The sequence below is a fragment of the Anomaloglossus baeobatrachus genome, chromosome 5 (genome assembly GCF_048569485.1).
Source record: "Anomaloglossus baeobatrachus isolate aAnoBae1 chromosome 5, aAnoBae1.hap1, whole genome shotgun sequence".
In the NCBI taxonomy this organism is placed as follows: Eukaryota; Metazoa; Chordata; class Amphibia; order Anura; family Aromobatidae; genus Anomaloglossus; species Anomaloglossus baeobatrachus.
Genome location: NC_134357.1, coordinates 56,598,761 through 56,613,075, shown reverse-complemented (window position 1 = coordinate 56,613,075; position 14,315 = coordinate 56,598,761). Strand labels below are relative to the sequence as shown.

General features: G+C 44.4%; 1 protein-coding gene across 1 annotated transcript in view; it reads right to left on the bottom strand.

The window, feature by feature from the left end:
* The window catches only part of LOC142312623 (alpha-2-macroglobulin-like protein 1), a 174,685-nt gene that overhangs the window by 90,345 nt on the left and 70,025 nt on the right, over positions 1–14,315 (bottom strand). Inside the window, exons 16-19 of the mRNA XM_075351618.1 lie at positions 11,919–12,083; positions 9,035–9,155; positions 6,670–6,754; positions 1,015–1,240 (exon numbers count right to left, since the gene is read on the bottom strand). Of these exons, the coding sequence (XP_075207733.1) occupies positions 1,015–1,240; positions 6,670–6,754; positions 9,035–9,155; positions 11,919–12,083 (597 nt within the window). The remainder of the gene's footprint in view (positions 1–1,014; positions 1,241–6,669; positions 6,755–9,034; positions 9,156–11,918; positions 12,084–14,315) is intronic.

Genomic DNA, 14,315 nt, shown 5'->3' with positions numbered 1-14,315 from the left:
TGTAATTTACAGATTAATCATGGAAGGTATCTCGGGGTGACGCCTGACATGATTAATCTTGGACTTATTGGCAGCTATGGGCTGCCAATAACTCCTTATTACCCCGATTTGCCAACGCACCAGGGCAAATTGGGAAGAGCCGGGTACAGTCCCAGATCTGTCGCATCTAATGAATGCGGCAATTCTGGGCGTCTGCTGGCTGATATTGTTAGGCTGGGGGGCTCCCCATAACGTGGGGCTCCCCATCCTGAGAATACCAGCCTGCAGCCGTATGGCTTTATCTGGCTGGTATTAAAATAGGGGGGGACCGCACGCCGGATTTTTTAATTATTTATTTATTTACACGGCACACAGCCGCGCGGCATTAAATGAAGTCGGGTGAAGTTCACCTGCTGTCCCCAACGACCAGCTAGTCGCTCTGCAGGTCCGGATCGCTGTTAGGTCGTTGGCCAGGTCTGCCTGTTTGACAGCTCACCAGAGACTTTGTAGCGATCCGGGCTAGGTTGAGATCGCAGGTTGGATCGCTAGAAAGTCTCAGTGTGTAAACCCAGCATTAGGGTACGTTTCAACTTGCTCACAGCTTCCGATGCGAGAGCATCAGAAGTGATATGCTAATGTATCACAGCCTCTTAGAAGAGGGAGGGAGCACTTTCTCCCCATCTCTTTCCCGGCCTGTCTCTACGTATATTGCACTGCGGTCGGATGACATGCGAGTGCAGTGCAATGTTTCACACGTTCCCATAGACTTGTATGGGGGTGCGTGAGCCGAGAATCGCTGCTATACGCAGCGTGCTGCAATTCATTCTGCGTGCCGATATGGCATGAGAAATCAACCGCAGATGGACACTGCTCCATAGTTTTGCACTAGAGTGAGAGCAATCCGATGATTTATCGAATTGCACTCGTCCGTGCAAAACGCAAGTGGAACCGAGGCCTTAGAAGGAGGAAAGGAAAAAAACAAGCGTGCAAAAATAAAAATTGGCAATGGTGGAAAGAAATGGTGATCTCTCGTACCATTATACAGGACTTTAGGTAGTTGAAGACATGGGCAGTGATGGTGAATTCCTCTCCTTGTACCACAGAGTAAGGTGAAATCAGTTCGATGAAATAAGGCTGAAAGGTGGCGAGTCCAACGGCATCGGCCTTCCCGAATCCAGAGCTGCCCAGGCAGAATGCTTCCGTTTCCCATGTGGTGATACTATGTGGAGTAGTCAGATTTAGAGCAATGTGTCCTTGAGGACTGAAAAAAAAACAAAGGAAAAACATATGTTCAAATTGCCTGGAAATAAAAATACAAACATGAGGCCTCCCGCTAAAAAAATGCAACAGATATATCACTGAACGTTTAAGGTCTCAACGTCTAAGGGCGGCTTTGCACATTGCGACATCGCACGTGCGATGTCGGTGGGGTCAAATCGAAAGTGACGCACATCCGGCGTCACTTTCGACATCGTACTGTGTAAATGCTAGATGATACGATGAATGAGCGCAAAAACGTCATTATCGTATCATCGTTGCATTCACCGACATTTCCATAATGCCAGTGCCGGGACAGGTACGATGTTGTTCCTCGTTCCTGCGGCAGCACACATCGCTGTGTGTAAAGCCGCAGAAGCAAGGAACATCTCCTTACCTGCCGCTGGCGGCTCTACGGAAGGAAGGAGGTGGGCGGGTTGTTTACACCCTGCTCATCTCCGCCCCTCCGCCGCTATTGGCCGCCTGCCGTGTGACGTCGCTGTGACGCCGCACGACCCGCCCCCTTAGGAAGGAGGCGGGTCGCCGGCCAGAGCGACGGTCGCAGGGCAGGTGAGTGCATGTGAAGCTGGCGTAGCGATAATTTTCGCTACGCCAGCTTTCACAAGATATTGTACCTGCGACGGGGGCGGGGACTATCGCGTGCGACATCGCAGCATCGGCTTACGATGTCGCAACGTGCAAAGCCCGCCTAAGTTTCTATTGCTCCATAATTGAAAGTTTGATGTCTAAGAATAGTCATGCATATAGTATACTATTATTGAATAATGACTTGTGTTCTGCCTTCTGCATTTAATGTGTTTTTCAGTGTCCTGATTTGTTGTACATCTATGTTCACTAGTGAACAAACTTTTCTCAGCATTAACCTTGTATTTCATACCTCTTTTCGCCTCCCCTTTGTGGTGCATTCTGGGTAGGAAGTCTCCATTGTCTAATGACTCACATACTGAAGACATTCTCCATTTTATCCCCCTTGTGAACTCATCGCTGGTAAGGAAATCTGTTTTGTTGCTATCTGAAGCTCTGGAATCTCACTATGTTTAGTTAGCTTCATCTACTAGCTAAATTCAAGCTGCTTGTACATTTGTATGTATATTGTACAGATATCTGGGATGTATGTTCCCCTGTTGCATTATACATGTGCTGATTTGTACATATCTTATTGTTCTTAGTTTCACCAAACACATTTACCAACGTTTAATAAAAACAGATTTCGAACAACAATCTCCTTATAAAGCTATGGTGGATAAAGGTTTAGCTGCATGTCAAACTTCACACGCCTCAGGGCCCGTAAAGGGATGACAGAACAACTTGTATCCTGCAGTTTTCTTTTTGCATTTTGCCGTTTCGCCACATCCAGGCTCCAGCTGTAGTTATCCCTGAGTTCAGCCCCTGAGTTGGAGATTAGCTACTACGATATTTTACATTCATTGCACACAGAGAAGGGGAGGTCCTGCTCCGCCATTTTTGTTTCTAACAAACTCTTTAATGTCTCTGCACCTCAGTATATCTCTGCGGCTGCTCTATGTTCCTCTATGTTCCTTATTCTCCCTTGTCTATATAACCCCACCTACACCACTGATTGGCATCTTTCTGTGTACACTGTGCATAGGCAGAATGCTTCTAATCAGTGGTGGGGATGGAGTTACACAGAGCACATGAATATGAAGGTCTAACTGAAAACTGTTTTACTAGTCCTCTAGTGATAATCTGCTGATAAAACAATTCTTTTATCAGAACTGCAAAAAGTAGCCCAGTAAGTGACACATCACTGGAATCAAGGTCTCTATTTCCACAATATGCTGCTATTAGATTGGCTAGCAAAAACTTGTACAAAGATTCCCTTTATGGAGGACCATTCACCGCTTGCCCTATAAACTGTATATTCCTGCACGTAGCAGCAGGAATGTACATATGAAACTTTTCTTTTTTTCTACTTTGTTGGGGAAATACCGTTAGCTGAAATGATAGTTTTCTAAGAGGGTGACCTGCGGTTGTGAAGACATCAATGCTTGTATTTTATATTTGTAGTAGTACGGCCGCGCTCGCATCAGCGGTATTTTGCCGCAAAACCGGATCCGTCACAAATGCGTTTCAGCTCCATTCATTTCCTATGGAGTCGCAGCAAGATGCAGTCACATGCGATGCACGCGACTGCATGTGAGCGCATCTTGCTACGATTCCATAGGAAATTAATGGAGCTGAAACGCATTTGTGACGGATCCGGTTTTGCAGCAAAATACCGCTGATGTGAGCACGGCCTAAGATGTGTCAGGCTTTGTGCGCACTAGAACTGTGAAGTTTCTCAAGAAAATTTCTTGAGAAACTTCTGGGAGTGGAAGATTTCCGGACCTCCGGAAAAAATCCGCACCAAATCCGCGGCAAATCCGCATGCGGATTTGCCGCGGATAAGCCACGGATTAGCCGCGAATTTGCCGCGATTTTCCCGCAGGTTGTTCCTTGCGGATTTTGCAGGCTGTACTGCCGAAATCCACAGGGTACCTGCGGAAAAGAATTGACATGCTCATTTTCTCAAGAAATTTTCTCAAGAAATTCTTCTCAAGGAAATTTCTTGAGAAAAATCCGCAGCGTGCACACAGCTATTTTTTTTCACATAGAATTTTCTGGGAAATGTCTGCACAAAGATTGCAGACATTTCTCAAGAAATTTCCGCTGCAAATCCGCGGGTAAAACGCACTAGTGCGCACATAGCCTAAAGTTCTCGTGTGGTTATGTTACAGTACTGCCAGCTACCACTGGGTGTCACTGAGCTCTCTAGCTGTAAGATATGAGCTATAGTGGCAGGACTGAAAGGGCAGAGCTGAGAAAGGCAAAGGCCCACAGTGAATGGAATATAGTAGGAGATATTTGTGCAGGAGGAAGAAAAGCTGGTGACCAACTACAGATTGCAGTAGAGAGAGGCTTCCTGGAAGTATTGAGAGGGACAAAAGACAGCGCCTCTTTGGCTAGCATGCTATCGAGAACAGTGCGGTTAGTGAAAGGGCCATAAGCAGGCTTTACACGCTGTGACATCTCTAGCCGATGCTAGCGATGCCGAGCGTGATAACACCCGCCCCCGTCGCACATGCGATAAGTGGTGATCGCTGCCGTAGCGAACATTATCTCTACGGCAGCGTCACACGTACATACCTGCTCTGCGACGTCGCTGTGACCGGCGATCCGCCTCCTTTCCAAGGGGGCGGTTCGTTCAGCGTCACAGCGACGTCACAGCAGCGTCACTGAACCGCCGCCCAATAGAAAAGGAGAGGCCAGAGATGAGCGGCCAGAACATGCCGCCGACCTCCTTCCTTCCTCCTTTTTCGATGGACGCAGGTAAGGAGATGTTTGTCGGTCCATCGGTGTCATACACAGCGATGTGTGCTGCCGTAGGAACGACAAACAACTTCGTACCTGTCGCTGCAGTGATATTATGGAAATGAGCGACGTGACAACGAGCCACGATTTTTGACGTTTTTGTGCTCGTTGATCATCGCTCATTTGCGTTACACACTGCGATGTCGGTAACGGCGCCGGATGTGCGTCACTAACGGCGTGACCCTGACGATATCTCGTTGCTGATGTCGCAACATGTAAAGCCCGCTATAGTCTTCGGACAGCCACCGTCACTGCGGGATTGGGAGCCACGGACTCAACTCAACCCAAAGACGTATTATAGCCCCTTTGGGGACAGCATAGTGCTTACATTAAAGTGGAAAAAACTCATTCTCCCTGGTAGCCAGGGGCACTCTGGCTGCAGCTGTTACGGAAGATCCGCAGTGTATTTGAGAGATAATGCCCTTTGAGAACATTTGTCTCTTTGAAAGAGAAGGACAATAGTGTGTGAGTTACACTACAAGTAAACTTGAAGCAGTTGGTAACCCGTCTGAGTTCGTCTTTAATCACTATGGAAGAAAATCCGCACAGTGTGAACCGTATTCGAAGCCGCAGGCTTATAGCCCACAAGCACCATGGAGCTCAGGTAACCATTCCATACCCACTCCAGCAGGCACCCCATCGCACACTGTATCTCCCGTTTCTGTAGCGCGCCAGGATGGGAGCAGCAGGACTACGTCCCTCGCCCATGGCTACCACCCAGCCCCACGTCACAGTTTCATAGTTTTTTAGGTTGCAGATAGATATAAGTTCATCAAATTCAACCTATAGCCTAACATGTTGATTTGGAGGAAGTAAAAAACCCTTGAGTCAGATGTTCACTGCCCCAGATTGGGATACAATTCATTATCAACTCACACTGGCGGACAAAGACAGAAAAGGGCCCTTTGCAGTACAATAAAGCGGGCTTTACACGATGTCAAGCGCAATAGCACCAGCCCCCGTCGTACATGCGATATCTGATGATCGCTGCCGTAGCGAACATTATCGCTATGACAGCTTCACACGCACATAACTGGTCGGCGACATTGCTGTGACCGCCGAACAATCCCTCCTTCAAGGGGGAGGTGCGCGTTCGGCGTCACCGCAACGTCACTAAGTGGCCGGCCAATAGAAGCGGAGGGGCGGAGTCCACCTCCTTCCTTCCGCATTGTCGGTGGACGCAGGTAAGGAGATGTTTGATGTTTGTAAGTGGCAGCGCTCCCGTGCCTTCCCTTTACAACCAAGGCACGGGAGCGCCGGCACTTACACAGGCTCAGATTGCATGCACAAGGCACCCAGGGCAGAACGCCCCCATATTTTTCCACTAATACCACAGCCACAGCCATTTTCCTCTAGGATTCTGAACCACCTTTGACAGTAAACTCTGTGAACAAGGACGTTGGCCGAAACGTCAGAGAATATATATCTGTCTAGATGAGTTCACTTCCTTTGCTTGGCTTTTTTGAATAAATCAAATTTATACATGTTACTTTGAGTATGCAGTGTAACTTCTATACAGTCAGAAGTTACAGTCAGAAGATGACATCACAGGAACTGAGCGGCACCAAAAAAGTATGAAAACACCAGGGGATGAATATATCACTATGGGTAGGGGACTTACATTTAAAGTGCCAGTCCGGTCCGTCTCCAGAGATTTGTGACTTGCCGGCAGCTCCAGTGTTTGCTGGAGGTTGCAACTCAATACAAGTGTATAAGAGCCTCGTTCTGGCTCTCATAGAGTTGCATTGGGAGCGTGTGTTGTAATGTCTGCCAGGGGTAGGGGACTTCCATTTAAAGTGTCACTCCGGCATGGAAGAAAAAAAAACAAAACGCTTGCGTGGTCTTTTAACTTTACAGATTGCTAAATGTGTACTTCCCCATGAAACATTTAGATGAATTCCCTATATGAGTTTTATCTAACAATCAAAATTATTATTATTAGTTGTTTTCACTGAATATTGATTATGAGATAATAAGTAAATAATTTGGAGCTTTTCTAGAAGTTCTCAAAGTCTACAAAATACATGGAGATGTCCTTACCCCACAGAAACTAATTCATACAGCCACGTTTCTGGGAAATGTATTCTTTTCATGGGCTTCTTCGTCTCTTCTTTACTTTTTGAATCTGTAGATATTAGGCATAAATGAAAATGTGTCACAAATAAACAAAAAAAGAGAGTATGCAGCTAGTAAATAAGTAGTAGTCAATCTCTTTGTGTAAAAAGTGTCCCTTTATGGTAAGCAGATCCCAGGGTAACATACTGCCGCAGTCACCATCAATGATCACCTGTGTGTGGTTTGTGGTGAAAACCATGACCAAGTTTTTGGTTACTCCACAGCACCAGTACTGGAGAATTGACGAATTATACTGTCCTCCTCAAACAATGAGCTGTCAGTGTATAAGGTGGATGTGAATATCCTTAAGGCCTCTGCCACATTCACGTGAAAATCACGCACGTGCCGAGAGACACGTATTTCCCCTGCGTGTTGCGTGCAGGTAAGTACGTGTCTCTGCTACGTGCGGGACACGTGTGTTCTACGTGTGCTAGCCGTGATAGCACACGTAGAACCGGTAATTTACATACTCACCTGGTCCTTCCTGCTGTCCGCGCTGCTGTCCGTGGTGCTGATCCTCGGTCTCCAGCCCTGCCGTCTCCCCGCTGCTGCTGCTAACAGGCAGTGAAGTGAATATTCAATGAGAATAATGAGCGGCGGTCGGCAGCAAGAGGCAGCAGCGGCAGAGACAGGAGGGCAGGAGAAAGTGAGTTAATGTTTTTTTTTTTTCACCGACACGTGTGTTTTCTCCGGCGCGTGTCACACGGGACCGCATCCACACTACACCCGTGTGGTACAGGTGCGAGCCGTGTGACACCCGTGCTGCGGGAGAAAACACTGACATGTCAGCGCTTTGAAAAATGCACACACGTACAAACGCACACGGACACACGTTCCGTGTGGTTTTACGTGTGTGTGCCTTCTGCAATAGGGTAGCATTGCTTAATGTGTCTCCATGCCGCCGGTACGTGAAAAAAATGACAAACACGTGCCGGCGGCACGGATGTGTGTCGCAGGCCTAATAGAGAGAGAATCTTTAGCTAAGCGAAAGTCTGGAACAGGAAAACCCTTTCCTTAACTAAAAAAACCTAAAAAGTATGAGAAAATAAAAATAAATGGTTTTACTCAGCCTGACAACTACTGCAGAAATGTCACAAATGTGTAGCGTTCACAGATTACATCTTGTATTGGAGTAGTTTTACATTCTGTTAAAAGGTTAAGGACCTTTTCCCTGCTGGCTGAGGTTACTCTTAGCCTTAATCACAGCTCTAACATTTTATCATCCCGTCCTTCCATTATATATACCCACTCCTGGCTTTACTCCGTGCCGGTGAGAGTCTCTGTTCTGACCATGTTGAAAGAGCTCTTTTCTACATAGCTGTGGTGTTGTTTCTGTTGCAGCTGCGTAGTTTCTTGCTGAAGAATCCAAAGGTTGCTTTTTGTTGTGTCTTTCCCTACCTGTTTGTCTTACCTTTCTTGTGTTGTTTTATTGTAGTAGTGGGACTAGTGTTTCGCTAACCTACTCACTAGCCAGGATAGGTTCAGTATCAACGAGGGTCTAAGCACGGGATGGCTCAGGGGGGAAGAACCCATCTAGGGACATAGAGGAGCTCAGGGATCAGTCACAAGTGAGTGTGAGTTGGTGCCCCTCTCCCTATTGCTATGACCTTCTTTAACATCTTCCCAAATTTTCACTCTGTTTTGCACCACATACTGGGGGTTCCCTCGCGACACACAAGAAGAAATGAGCAATTCTTTTGAAATTCAAATTTCCCTTCAAAATCTTCTTCAATGTTGAGTTGTCACACATGATCTGTACAGTTTCTTCAGTGTCTTTTTCTCTCCTGATTTGCATCAAATCCATTTGCTCATTTCTATGAACACTTCTCAACTATGATCAATTGGGCTTTTGGAGACAGCCAAGTCAATGGCAAAGACTTCAAAAGTGAGAGCCACCTCTTTTTTCTAAATAAACTTACCCAATAGCTATCAGGGGACACCTTTTTTTACCTGGGGACATCAACCTACATACACAAACTACTACTAGTGATGCTAGGAACATAAGTAGAAAATGTTGAATACGGCATATTAGAAGAACAAGGCTTGGTAGAAAATGTGGTTAATGGAAGTTACTGAAGGTGGTAGAGGCCCGCCGTGGTTTTTGCCTCTTGTGCCTCCCCTATAATCCCACCCTGCTGTTTACTTTGGATGGATTATGAATGATCTCGGGATTTAGTTATGTAATAGATAGGAAAATGGATGAAAACTGATAGGAGTCAAGAAAAAACAACTTTCCCTACAAGTAGAGGATCGTACAGCAGATTGCTATAGGTAAAGGATATATACATACCAGGAGAACCCTGTAACTCTACTTTTTTAGGTTGATTGGAGATACGTCTTGTGATGGTTGGGACATTGCATGTCACCGGTTTTCTTATCTTAGTATTTGTAAAAATCTTCAGATTGCTTTCCTATTATAAATAAAGAATACACATGTTAATAATGACATTGCCTCCTTTCAGGGTTTTTGAGGGTTAATTTATCATTCCCTTATGGCAAATTTCTGTGATATTTGTGCAAAATTTTGCATCTTTTTGCCCTCTTGTGTCAATACCAGCACTTTTTCAAAAACTAGGTGGAGCTTAACAAATGAAAGGGTGACCCATCAACAACAAAAAATTACTATAATAAAATCTATACAAAAAGGTTGTAGTTTATTAGGTAAAGTCAATAATTTGTCATTTTTCACAAAGAGAAATCCATAAAAATATTAAAAACACAGGCAAGACAAATAAAAAAAAAAGGTCCTGTTGTGCTCCTGGCTCACCTAAAATGCAGCACTGTAAAGTGCAAGCACATGTAAATCCCAAGTTTGGAGTTCTGTTTTTCACATAGACATAAAGGATATCATCCTGTCATTAACAGCCACCAGTAGAAGGTGCTCACTGTTTACCGCTATACATTGCACGCAATAAGAAAAAAGTATGCAGTAAGCTCCATCTAGTGGTGGCTGCAGGTAACCAGCATATTATGTGTGATGCTTTTATAATTTTAGCCACTATAAACGTATACTAGGGAATGAATTTCCAAAGAATGTTAGACCTTAAGGCCTTGATCAAACATCCTTTTTTAACCTCTTATATAAGAAAAATGGACCATGTTTGGACACGACCATGTTTGCGTGCTCCGTACTTGTAACGAGCAGTTGGATGCTTGGATGGGCGCGACTCGTGTACCAAATGAAATGGAAGTCAATGGGGGACTCAAGCATTTTTCCGGAGATCATCATTATACTCGGTTGCTCAAGTTCCCCATTGACTTCCATTATACTTGGTACACAGGTTATGCCCATCTAAGCAGCCAACGGCTTGTTACAAGTACCGAACAATTGAGAATGGTAGTGCTTGCTCTTCACTAATGGAAATATGTGATCTGTGAGATATTTCAAAAACCATACATTTGTATGGCTGATTTTGATTTCCAAAGGTCTTTTATACGTATCTGAATGAGGCCTATACCAACATATTTTTAACTCTTATCAACACCAACTGTACACATAGCAGGTGTGTGGAGCAATACCGTCAGATAACGGCTGTGACACACAGCTAGGATCTGTCTCTAACCTCTGAGGATAAAGTAAAGCCCCGCCCATGTTAACCTGTTAAAGGGGTTGTCCACAACTACAACAACCCCTTCTGATTCCATTTGTTTTCCCCAGTCAAAATAAAAGACCCTGTACTCACTTCCCATTCTGGCGCCATTCCAGCATTGTCAGTATTCGCAGTTCGGAGCTCATGTGATATTGTGAAATCATACAAGACCCGAGTCCAATCATCGTCGGACCAAATGAGATATCAACAGGAAGTGAGTGGCAGTCGCAATGTCACTTCCTGTTGATTCCTCATTTGATCCGAAGGTGGTGAGAAAGAAACTGGGGATAGTTGGATGAGGAGCTCGCGTGATGTCACAATGTCACATGAGCTCTGAACCGCGATTACCAACAGAGATGGAATGGCACGAGAATGCTCCCATTCTGAGTATAAGGTCTTTTATTTTAACTGGGGGAGACGAGTGGAATCAGGGGGGTTGTCCTAGTAGTGGACATCTACTTTAAATGCCACTGTCAAACTCTGATAGCATCATTAACAGCAGGTTGACACGTGGAAGCATCATTCTATCCTTCCATTTGCATCTCCGTGATGCAATTGTGGCGCGCAGATCACTTGCTATGACAGTCGGGGGTCCACTGTCATTACTGAGCTCTTTTGAAATCCTGCCTGTTGCCAGACTTCAAAAGATATTGTGTTTTTTTACTATATGCAGCAATACTTTCAGATAATCACAGGTTCAAGTCCCCTAATGGCAGTAATAAATATAATAAATAGTAAAAAAAAAAAAAAGTTTTAAAAATAATATGAAACAGATTTGAAATCACCCCTTTTTTACATTAAGAATAAACATAAAGGGAAGGGAAAGAGACAGACAGGGAAAGAGACAGACAAAGAGAGAGAGAGACAGACCTTGAGAGAGACAGACAGAGACTGGGAGAGAGACAGAGAGACAGTTACTATCCCGGGTAACGCCCCACATTTATGATATCACCGCATCCAGAACAGTTAGATCTATCAACATATAAAATAATTAACCCGATCTGTAAACACTGTAAACAGCAGAACAATTAAAACGCCAAAATACATTTTTTGGTTGATGCAATACCGCAAAAAGTTCTGTAAGAAGTGATCAAAATGTCTTATCTATCCCAACATAGTATCAATTAAAATGTAATCTCATCCCACAAAAAATAAGCCATCACACGGCTCTATCAACCGAAAAATTTAAATTTTTTGTCTTTTTTAACAATTTTTTTTATTTTTTCACCACTAAAATAATATAACTTTGGACAAGTTTTGTCTCATTGTAATTGTACAGATGAGGAAAATCATATCACCAAGTCATTTTTAGAACATAATGTGCAGCATAAAAACAATTCCTAAAAAAAAATCTTAAGAATGTCATTTTTTTGTCGCAATTTCACCGCACTTTGACTTTTTTTTCTTGTTTCCTGGCACACTATGTGGTAAACTGGATGGTGCCTTTCAAAAATACAACTCATCCGCAAAAAAAAAAACACAAGCACTCGTTATGTGGACCGAAAAATAAAAAAGTTTGGAAATTGGAAACTTGGCCATGTCAGGAAGGGCGCCAGACTAAGTTGTCTGCATAGTCGTCATCACCTTGAGCATCATGTACACGTCGGCGTTCCCATGGTACCACGGCGCCTCTTGGATTCCAGTCTGGGGATCTTTCTCGTTTCTCAAACAAGGATATTTTTCAAAATCTTCAATTGTGTAAGGAAAGCCTCGCTTGTTTACCCTTACGGAATATACCATCATTTGAAACTGCAAAAGTAAAAAAACAAATGTTCCTTGGTTAGCAGGGTCTTTTAAATGATGACATTGGCAATATGATAATATGATAATCCATGGTGGTCTCCACCTGGAGCAGCCATGGAGACTTGCTGGTGTAACCTGGGACAATGAACAACATGCGGTTTGGATTTTTAATACCTAACTGTGCCATGGAATGAATATTTCCTGAAAGAGGACAACCCTTTTAAACGTACGGTGGAGATTTATTATGCTAAATGCAGTACGGAACTATCTTCCATGACTTGTAGAGCATTTACTATGTGTTTTAGTCACGTTCTGTGATGGCAAGTGGACATGGCCTAATGTAAATGGGTTTGATCTCAGTGAGGCACTATATGACAAAAAAAGCCCCAAATATTAGTGCAAACTTAAGTTGTAATTAATAACTTTTGATAATCTTGAAACTTATTTGGACCTGTAACTATGCCAGGATTAGACCCTCTTTCTAAAAGGGCAAAAAACAAGTGAGGTCACTGAGTTTAATGAAGTCACCTGAGGTGAGGTTACCTGAGGTCACAGGTAGGGTACCGTGAGAACCTCTAGCTGTGACCACAAATAAACTGAGTGACGTCACCGCTCATCACTGCGGCTCAGACATTCTCTGCCTGAGGCCCACTGCATGTGATCATGTTCTCTGCCAGCGCTTTATCACTTCAATATGTAACAGAGCTGGAATTGTTGTGGGACCTTGTGTGGATTAAGAAGGAACTAGTTGTTTTGGGGGTTAATACATTGGAGAAAGTGTGTTTTTCATTTTATTTTATTTCAAATGAATGATTTTTTTGATGTTTCTGTTCTCTTATAGACACCTCCCATTACTAATCTAGGGCTTAGTGGCAGCTTTGAGCTGTGATTAACCCCTTATTACCCTGAGTGCCACAGCACCAGTGCAACTGGAATGAACCAGATAAAGTTTTGGGTTTGTCGTATCTAATTGATGCAACAATTCTGGGTGGTTGCCGGCTGCTATTTTTGAGCTGGTGAGGCCCCCCATAACCATTGGCTTCTCCAACTTAAGAATACCAGCCCCCAGCTGTCAGCTTTATTATGGCTGGGTATCAAAATTGGGGGGGACCGCACACCGAGTTTTTTAATTATTTATTTAAATAATAAAAAAAAAACATCATGGGGGCCTTCATTTTGATACACAGCCAAGATAAGAGTATGGTTGGGGGCTGCAGCCTGTAGCTGTATTTTATGCTTAATCTGTGCTGGGTATCATAATATGGGGGGGACCCTACTCCAATTTTTTTATTTAGTTATTTTCACACCAATGTAGACACACACAGACAGCATGTGTGATTTCAAGCAGTCAGACAGGGTGGGGGCATGGTCTGACTGCAACCAATCACAGACACCGGGACTGCCAGTGGACGAGGAAAGAAGTGAATATGCATGGGTAGAACGCGCCTGCCCTAATCCCCCTATTCCTTCTACCACCATTTTAAAGCACATGATTCAGCTCCCCACAGTGCTTATTTTGTAAAAAAAATATTTGCCGGTACGCATCTCTGAGGCGAGGAGCGGGGGGGGGTGCTGTGTGGGAGGGGTGCCGCCGGTGCCAGTGGAGAGAGTGGACGATCATGTACATCACATACTTCCAGCTTCATAACCTTCCACTCTCACCGCCGGCACCAGAGAATCCTGACAGCGTGCAGTGTGCACACTGTGAGAATTCAGAAGGCTGCAGTCACAGAGTGACACAAGGAGTGTCTGCAGACTCATCACAAATTTGGACAACCCCTTTACTGATCCTAACAACATAAATAAAAACATAGTAACCCTTAACTTGTCAGACGGCACAAGACTTTATTAAAGAGATTGTCCACTAATTTAACATTAAAGACCTTTCCTTAGGATAGGTCACCAATGTCTGACTGGTCGGGGTCCGGCACCTGGCAACCCCGCCAATTCCCTACTCTAGGTGCCGGTAGCAGGTGGTCGGAAGTGCTCAGTTCTGGATTTGCTCCGTCTTCTGATAGTGGCAGCAGTCTCCTATTAAAATCAATGAGGTGGATGTGCAGTACCCGGCTGCGGACACCATCGGAGGATGGAGCAGATCCAGAAGTAAGCATTTCCGGCCACCAGCACCATAATCAGCTGATCAGTGGGGGTCCCATTGCGCTCACATCAGAAGCAATGCGCAAGTGGGACCAAGGCCTAATGATAAGACATTGTCAGTATCACAAATAAATATTTACA